This window comes from Mobula hypostoma, chromosome 20 (assembly GCF_963921235.1).
Source record: "Mobula hypostoma chromosome 20, sMobHyp1.1, whole genome shotgun sequence".
Classification (NCBI taxonomy): Eukaryota; Metazoa; Chordata; class Chondrichthyes; order Myliobatiformes; family Myliobatidae; genus Mobula; species Mobula hypostoma.
The window spans coordinates 25,139,525-25,149,211 of record NC_086116.1 but is presented as its reverse complement, the minus strand read 5'-3'; the positions used below and the strand labels follow the sequence as shown (position 1 = coordinate 25,149,211).

At 43.8% G+C, this 9,687-nt stretch overlaps 1 protein-coding gene across 4 annotated transcripts in view; it reads left to right on the top strand.

Annotated features, from left to right (window-relative positions):
• Positions 1–205: 205 nt before the first annotated feature.
• Positions 206–9,687, top strand: part of celsr1a (cadherin EGF LAG seven-pass G-type receptor 1a) — a 369,401-nt gene continuing 359,919 nt past the window's right edge. For all 4 annotated transcript variants that reach the window (XM_063072573.1, XM_063072570.1, XM_063072574.1 and 1 more), the window contains exon 1: positions 206–1,872. In XM_063072573.1, the coding sequence (XP_062928643.1) occupies positions 879–1,872 (994 nt within the window). In that variant the 5' untranslated portion in view covers positions 206–878. The remainder of the gene's footprint in view (positions 1,873–9,687) is intronic.

Sequence of the window (9,687 nt, the reverse complement as noted above, 5' to 3'; positions counted from 1 at the left end):
TTGGACACTGGGTCACATGGCGACTGTGTTGTCTGTCTAATCCATTTGGTGGCGGTGGAGTTATTGGCGCCCGAGTGCGGATCCCGCTATGCAACTGTTTTTGTGACCGAATTGTTGCGTTTTCTTTTGGTGTAACTGTGCACCTCTACTCGGTGGAAGAGAGGAACAGGCGGGTCCGGAGACTGATCCTGCGCAGAGAGCTACAAGCACACCTGAGAGAGCGAGAGAGAGAGAGGGAGAGACTTGTTGTGGGAAGGGGAAGGGACTGGAAATCAGCCGGACACCGGGCAAAAGAGGAGAGCGAGGAAGAGAGTTGGAGCAAGCGGCTCAGCGGGAGTTACCGAGGGAGGAGGTGGGCTTTGAAGAGCAGGGGGAGGGAGCCCGATGTATTGGGATGGGAGCCGTTGGCCGCCTCTGGCTCTCGTTCTGGGTTCTCAGTTTTCCGCGGGTCCCGTCAGAGGACAGAAGTTTCAGCGTTGGTGAAAGTTTGAAGAGCCTGAGAAACGGGAACAGGTTTAATGGTGGTAACGAGACCCAGGGGTGGCGGAGCCATCTTGAAACGAATTCGGGTTCAAATTAAAGCAAGGAAGCGGTCGGAGGCGTAAGAAAAAAAGCAGAAAGGGGAAATAGGGGAAGGGGAGGAAAGGGAAGGAATTGACGGGAGCGATAAAAAAAACAAGGGGAGAGGGTTTGGAAGTGAGAGAATATAGGGCAAAGTGTGCGTGAGATTCAAGATGACCATACCAGACTCCAGCGGGACTGGGTGAAGGAAGTTGGGGACACAGGTGAAGGGGGCGCCGAGGGCGCCGGCTGTTAGGATGAACAGTTGCCGTGCAATTTACCAGTCAGAGAGTTTGTTTTAAAGAGCCTGCCGAACCATGTCGTTTGGTTGCCGGATCCTCCTGGCTCTCCTCCTGCACATGCCGCCGTCGGGCAGCTTGAAACTGCACCTTACCCAGGGGAAGGGCTCGGGCCCCGGGGAGCCGCCACTCGCCAACTTGTCCCTGAGTTCGGCGGGCTGGTTCTACCAGGTGGACAGGCTGGTGACGCCGGAGCCACTGCGGAGACGCCTGGAGCTGGGCGCACATTCGGGGGAGCTGAGGCAGAGGGGCCCGCTGGACTGCGCGCTGCTTCCCTCCAACCCGTTCCCCCTCTCGCTGCACCTGGAGGCGCCCAGGCCGTGGGGCTACATGGTGGTTCGAGCCCGCCTCGCCGTTTACGTGCACGGCCAAGACTGTTACATCAAGTACAAGAGGAAAGGTGTACCGCAGCCGCCCGCGCCAGACCTTACCATTGAGGTGCTCCTGGCCAAGGGACATTCGCGGCAAAGCGGCTGCCTGACGGCGGGGCAACTGCTCGACGTGAAAGAGCTCCTGCCTCCACTCTTGCAGCCGGACTCTCTGCTCTGCACCAGTCTGAACGCCTCACGGTTTCTGCAGCTCGGAGCGGGCGGGAGCCTTTCCACGGGGGCTTTCTGTGTGGGCCCGGACACCCAGCCGGCTGTTGCCCACCTCGTCTGCTCGGGTCACCGGATGCACCCCCTGTTCGTTCGCGTCAGGGTGAGGGATTGGCGTGGGCTTGGCTGGCGCAAGAAACGCCCGTTTCGGCGGAGGCGAAGCGCTAACCGCAGCCCCCAGTTCCAGCTGCCCAGTTATCAGGTGTCCGTGCCTGAGAACGAGCCCGTGGGTACGCAGGTCATAGTGCTGACCGCCAACGATCTGGATGAAGGGGAGGCCGGCCGGCTGGAGTACACCATGGAAGCGCTGTTTGACAGCAGGTCCAGTGACTACTTCCACATGGATCCCGACACGGGAGCCGTCACCACCACACAACCGCTCGACCGCGAGACCAAGGACACGCACGTGTTTAAAGGTGAGTGTTTGCACAAAGTTCCTTGTTTTGGTTTATACCCTCACTTAAAGCGTTTAGCTTTGGACAGTCTCTAAATGTTTAACTCACCCTGGGCTAAAGTTGATTTCAGAGCTCTTCTCTGTAAAGGGTTCACTTAATGTTTGCTTTGCAGTGTTTGACCTGCTGAAGACAGGTATGTAGAATTGTATCCCAATGTAAACTAGTACTTTAAAGTGGTGAGAAAGATGATCAAAGGGTATAATTAAATAAATAATGTGCAGATTCAGAGCTTCACTTCGTCCTCTTCCTGGAGATGTGAAGCAGCTAATTTATACTTGACCCAGGTTATGTCAGGTCATTAACTGTTGACTTTGATGACTTTGTCTCCAGGTTTTACCAGTCATCTAAACACCTGGCTGATTTTTCTATCCTCTACTGAATTCATTCAAAAGTCATCTTTTCACTCATTCGAAATATGCTACTGGCTGCATCAGTCTGGTATGGTGGTGGGGGTGGGGGGGGTGGAATTTAATGCACAGAATCAAAATAAGCTGCCCAGAGTTGTAAGTTTAGTCAGCCCCATCACAGCCACTAGCCTCAGTAGTATCCAGGATGCCTTTTAGGAACGATGCCTCAAAGAGGCAGTGCCCATCATTAAGGACCCTCATCACCCAGGTCATGTCTTGTTCTCTTTGCTACCATCAGGTGGGAGGTACAGGAGCCTGAGGCACACACTCAACGATTCAGGAACACCTTCTTCCCCTCTGCCATCCAACTTCTGAATGGACATTGAACCCATGAACACCACCTCACTACTTTCTATGTCTATTTTTGCACCATCCATTAAATTTAACTATTATATGTATATTTACCATAATTCAGTTTTTTCTCTATTATTATATATTGCATTGTTTTATTGCTGCAAAGACGATAAATTTCACAACATATGCTGGTGATATTAAACCTGATTCGGATTCTGATGATCCCATTCATGATCATTCCCATACTTCCAAAAGTGCAAAGGCAATACCTGAGTCTTAACGTTCTGATATCCATCATCCTTCCTCTCCTTGAGAACATCCTTCAGTATATACTTTGAGAATTCGATAAGGACATAGATGTCATAGAACACTACAGTGCAGAAGCAGGCTCTTCAGCCCATCTAGTCCATGCCAACCTATTACTCTGCCTAGTCCCATGGACTTGCACCGGACGATAGCCCTTCATACCCCTCTCATCCATGCACCTATCCACATTCTCTTGTATGTTGAAATTGAATCTGTATCCTCCACTTCCACTGGCAGCTCATTCCACATTCTCACCAGCATCTGAGCCTTAAATATTTCACCATTCACGCTTAACCCGTTGCCTCCAGTTCTAGTCTCACTCAGCCTCCGTAGAAAAAGTCTACTTGCATTTACCCTACCTACACCCCTCATAATTTTATATCCCTCTATCAATCTACCTTCATTCTCCTATGCTCTAGAGAATAAATTCCTAGCCTATTCAACCTTTCTCTATAACTCAGGTCTTCAAGTCCTGGCAACATCCTTGTAAATTTTCTCTGCACTTTTCAATCATACTAATACCTTTCTTGTAGGAAGGGGACCAGAACTGCACACAGTACTCCAATTCAACTTCAACAAAACATACCAAATTCTGTTCTCAATGTTTTGATTTATGAAGCCCAAATGCTTTCTCTACAACATTATCTAACTGTCAAGCCACTTTCAAAGAATTATGGATTTGTATTCCCAGATCCCTCCTTTCTACTGAACTCCTCAGTGCCCTACCATTCATTGAGTAAGTCCTACCCTGGTTTGTCATCCCAAAGTGCAACACCTCTCACTTGTCTGTATTAAATTCCATCTGCCATTTTTCAGCACACTTATCCAGCAGGCCCAGATCCCACTGCAAGCTTTGATGCCCTTCCTCTTTTTTTTGCCAATTGCCGAAAGAAACTTGGCTTATCCCCATTGACTCACCAATTTTTATTGATGCGGTTCTGTCTGGATGCATCACAGCTTGGTATGGCAACTGCTCTGAAAGTAACTGCAAGAAACTGCACAGAGTTGTGGGCACGTCCCAGGAACCAGCCTCTCCTCTACAGATTTTGTCTCTTACTTTTCATTGCAGCCAGAATAATCAAAGACCCCACCCACCCTGGACATTCTCTCTTCTCCACTCTCCCATTCGGCATAAGATACAAAGGCCTGAAAGCACATGCATTCAGGCTCAAGCACAGATTTTATTCCACTGCTATTGGACTCTGATTTGGACCTCTTGTACTATAAACTGAGCTGTTGGCCTCTGATTCCACCTTATTATGATCTTCCACTTAATTGATTACCTGTACTATGCTCTTTCGGTAGATTTTACACTTTATTCTGGATTGTTATTGTTTTACCTTATTCTAGCTCAATGTACTGTGTAATGATTTGATCTGTATATACAGTATGCAAGACAAGCTTTTCACTGTATCTAGCTACATGTGACAGTAATAAACCAATGCCAACAGTTGTTCTTCAGTTCTAGTCTTTCTAACGCTGCTCATTTTCAATCAGTTTTGGTTGACAGGTTTGGTTTCAGTGCCAAAGTGTAAGGATTGGAATTCCCTCCCTTCTTCTCGTCTCCTCTACAACTTTTGAGTCCTTTGTGCTTTACTCACGTTCGGTTGAACTCCAGCTGCTCCAGTTTGATGTCATTAACAGATACAGATCTCTCCCTCCTTTTCAACCTGTGGAAAGATATTTCCCTTTGGATTAACATTGGTTCAACCTGCCACCCCCATCTATATCTACTCCCCTACTCACAGCACCTTCTGTGAGTGCAGTATCATGGTGATTCTACTTTGGGATCTTTTATTTCATTTAAAGCTCTAATAAATAGGAAATAAGTACAAATTGGTGCCAATGCTAATCTGGGGAAACCTAACTATGTGATCCTTCCTTGACTGGAATTCTTTTGTTCAAATTACAATAATGGAATGTAAATTAAGTGGTGCATGTTATTTTGTGGTGCCAAATTTGCATTGTTCAGTGCTCAAAAGTTCAATTTCAAATCACAAGATTAGTCCTGACTCTGTGTCATTTACTCGGCTCTGCACTGAACTGAGGCAGAGGCTGTTACCTGCTCCATCTGCTCCGGGGTTCTTGTCTATGGACTCTTTTTTTCATTCTGAATGCTACTTGCTTACTTTTATTTTTTCTCTCTCTCTCTGCACATTGGGTGTTTGATGGTCTTTTTTTAAAGTATGGGTTCTTTTGGGTTTCTTTGTTTTGTGGCTGCCTGAAAGGAGACTAATCTCAAAGTTGTATAATATATGCATACTTTGATAATAAATGTACTTTGAACTTAATTGTGAACTCAGTTTAAATTGTTAGAAGAATGTGGACATATGATCCCAGCAAGGCAATAGCATTATAAAGCTTTAAGTAGAATATGATTGGCAGGGATGAAATTAACCAGAACTTTGAGTAAACTCAAGACCCCCTTTTAAACATCTAGAAAACCATTGATTTGGGAAATTGGGGTTGTCCTCAAGGACACACTAAAATGTTTTGGACGAAGTGATATTTAGATTACTGTGTAACATGCAGAATCAATAATAAATTTCAAAAGGGAATTGATTAAGTATTTAAAAATGCAAAGCTCAAAGGGTTATATGAATTTCATTTCAGCATGATGTGCTGAATGCTTGCTTCCCCACTTTTGTCCGTCTCTAATTCTATATATTGGTGAACGGTGTGCCGTGGGGGTCAGTGCTGAGCCCGCGACTGTTCACAATATACATTAATGACCTGGAAGAGGGGATTGAGTGTAGTGTACCTAAGTTTGCTGATCACACTAAATTGAGTGAAAAAGCAAATTATGTAAAAGATCGGAGAGTCTGCAGTGAGATATAGATAGGTTAAATGAGTGGGCAAGGGTCTGGCAGATGGAGTGAGATGTTGGAAAATGCGAGGTCATCCACTTTGAAAGGAAAAATGAAAGAGCAGATTATTATTTCAATGGTAAACATTTGCAGCATGCTGCTTTGCAGAGGGACTTGGGAGTGCTTGTGCATGAATCACAAAAGGTTGGTTTGCAGGTGCAGCAGGCTATCAAGAAGGCAAATGGAATGTTAGCCTTCATTGCTAGAGGGATTGAATTTAAGAGCAGAGAAGTTATACTGCAATTGTACAGGGTACTGGTGAGGCCGCACTGTGGTACTGCGTGCAGTTCTGGTCTCCTTACTTGAAGAAGGATATAGTGACCTTGGAAGTGTTGCAGAAGAGGTTCACCAGGTTGATTCCAGAGATGAAGGAGTTAGACTATGAGGAGAGATTGAATCGCCTGGGACTGTACTCGCTGGTATTCAGAAGAATGAGAGGAGATTTTACAGAAATATATAAAATTATGAAAAGAATAGATAAGATAGAGGCAGGAAAGTTATTTCCACTGTAAGTGAGACTAGAACTAATGGAAATAGCCTCAAGATTTGGGGGAGTAGATTTAGGACAGAGATGAGAAGGAACTGCTTTTCCCAGAGGGTAGTGAATCTGTGGAATTCTCTGCCCAATGAAGCAGTGGAGGCTACCTCAGTAAGTATCTTTAAGACAAGGTTGGATAGACTTTTGCATAGTAGGGGAATTAAGGGTTATGGGGAAAAGGCAGGTAGATGGAGATGAGTCCATGGCCAGATGAGCCATGACCTTATTGAATGGTGGAGCAGGGTCAGCGAGCCAGATGGCCGACTCCTGCTCCTATTTCTTATGTTCTTATACAAACCAACACCTACTGTTCCAGAAATAAAAGGTTTGAAGAGGAGCAGCAGACGTCAGTTGAACAAAATTGAACAATAGAGAGTGAGGATTCTTTTCATGAACCTTCTGTGCTGAAGAATAAGAATTTTGATTTCTTTCTGTGAGTTCAGAGAATAATTAATGCATGGAATTTTTTATGTGTTTCTTAAAAGAAACTATTACTTTCCATATGTAAGATAAAGTCAGTAAAACTTGAGACGTTACCGGTTTCTGCCAATAACGTGATATTTTGTTTGTAAATCAGGAGAGAACAGTGGAGATCTTTCATATTGCTGCCTGTAACCTTTGTCTGATCCAATCAAAGTATTCTTCCCTAATATACATGTTCTCACAGACCTTCTCCCCTTGTCCAGGAAGGAAGCTGACTTCATCACAGATGTTTCAAAATATGAGAGCATTGCCTGTCCTATTAATGCCTTTAATATCTTCCACATACCAACGCTGTGTGAACTGGTTTGTTTTCCAAATCACAGAAGTAATTAATAATTGACAAAGGTAGCGAATAATCAGCAGCATGGATTACAGTATCCTCTCTCTATAGAATGTAAATTTGACCTAGGCATGAGTGAGCTTTTCATAAAGTTGAATAAACTTCAGAACATTGCAGAGGTATTCCAATCTGTTTTAAACATCCCTGACTTAGACAAAATGAATTCCCTAGTCAGTATTTTAGTATTTGCTATTTTTGCTTCTTTATTAGAATGTGACAACATAAGAAATATTTCATTTAAATTGCTATCTGTACATTTCTGGGTGGAGTTTTATACAATATAATTTTCTTGAAATTATAAGTAATCCAAAAATCCTCATACTTACCAATTGTGTGTTTTTTTACACAATGCAGCAATTCTTTGCTTCCAATTATTTCTACCAGTTTTAATTCAGATTTGTCATTTTGCTTGTAACACTGCATCAGTTGATTTTATTTATTGACATTATTGTTAGGATAGAAAAAATGAATTGTGATTATTCCTACAGATTTATTTAAAATTGACGGAGCCAAATGGAAAGCTGAAGTGTAAAAGGGAAAGTTAAAGTGATAATCGATGGAAATAAGTGGGCCAGGGCTTTAAGCTTTTGAGTAGTAATTTGCCAGGAATTTTGATTTTTTTCCGAAGATGGGAACGTAGGGAGGAGGAAGGGAATCAATTTAGTATGCTTACTTTGGAACAAAGGGCATCAGAGGATCGATTGCTGAAATAAACAGGATCATGACTTGGTTGAATGCTATTTAAAAGGAAGTTGTTAATTCACCTACATGAGAAAATCTGCAGATGCTGGAAATCCAAATAACACACACGAAATGCTGGGGGAACTCAGCAGGCCAGGCAGCATTTATGAAAAATGGTGAACAGTTGACGTTTCAGGCCAAGACCCTTCGTCAGGACTGGAAAGGGAGATGAAAAGTCAGAGTAGGAAGGTGGTGGGAGGGGAGGAAGAAGTACAAGGTGAAACGGAGAGGGAGAGGGGTGACGCAAAGAGCTGTGAAGCTGATTGGTGAAAAAGTTAAAGGGCTGGGGAAGGGGAAATCTGGTGGGAGAGGATAGAAGACCTTGGAGGAAAGGGAAGGAGCAGGAGCACCAGGAGCAGGTGATGGGCAGGTAAGGAGATAAGATGAGAGAAGTAAAAGGGAATGGTGAAGGTGGAGGGGGGCAATTATCAGAAGTTCAAGAAATCCATGTTCATACCTTCAGGTTGGAGGCTACCCAGACGGAATATAAGGTGTTGTTCCTCCAACCTCATCATGGCACAAGAGGAGGCCATGGACTGACATGTAGGAATGGGAAGTAGAATTGAAATGTGAGGTACTGGGAGATCTTGCTTTTTCTGGAGAATGGAGCTCAGTGCTCACCGAAGCAGTTTCCCCGTCTAGGTCGGGTTCATGATGTACAGGGAGCTACAGCAGGATTGTTGGTTTAATAATTTGTATGCCATTTGTGTGTGCACATAAATGTACTTTGCACATATGTAATGTTTAAAGTCTTTTGAGGAGAGTGTAGTTCAGGAACTTGGGCATTGACTTATTCTAATTCAGAAAGTACAACTGCATGTTTCCCTTTGTGAGGAAGATAGTCCCTTAGTTTAACAGCTCATTGGAAAGAATGTGCCTTTGATGAAGCAAGATCCCCTTTGGCAATGAATTTATATTTGTCATTAGCTGCTTAACTCCAATAGAAATCCAGAATCCTGGTCTCAGTACTACAGTGATGTTCAACTAAGCTGACACTTGTCAGGTATTGATTTAAGCCATGGCTGACTTGGTTTTGGAGTTTGCCCCCAAAGAGTATATTGAAAGGAGAGCTTTTATAGTGATCTGTGACAGATCATCTCTCCTTCAGAATTTTAGTCGCTTTCATCAGTACAGAGATGGGAGCAGGTTGTTGTCCAGCCCCCTAGTTAGAGAGAGCTGAGGCAAAGTGTTTTGCAGTTTTTCAGGAGTACAGGGAACATTCCCTATTGTGATGCTGTCATATTTTAGCAGATCCAATTTGGTTTTTACTTGGACAACATAAAACTGATGTTGGAATCTGAAGGAAAACTAGAAATGTTGGAAGAACTTAGCTAGTCAGTAGCAGCTGTGGAAAGAATGAACAGTTAATCAGAATCAGGTTTATTATCACTGATATGTGTCGTGAAATTTGTTAACTTAGCAGCAGCAGCAATGCAATACGTAATATAGAAGAATAAATAAAGCAATTACAGTATACGTATATTGAATAGATTAATAATCATGCAAAAGCAGAAATAATATATTTTAAAAAGTGAGGTACTGTTCATGGGTTCAATGTCCATTTAGGAATCAGATGGCAGAGGGAAAAAAGCTGTTTCTGAATCACTGAGTGTGTGCCTTCAGGCTTCTGTATCTCCTACCTGATGGTAACAGTGAGAAAAGGGCATGCCCTGGGTGCTGGAGGTCCTTAATAATGGATGCTGCCTTTCTGAGACACTGCTCCTTGAAGATGTCCTGGGTACTTTGTAGGCTAGTACTCAAGATGGGTATGTGGAAACTTGATCGATACTGAATCAATTA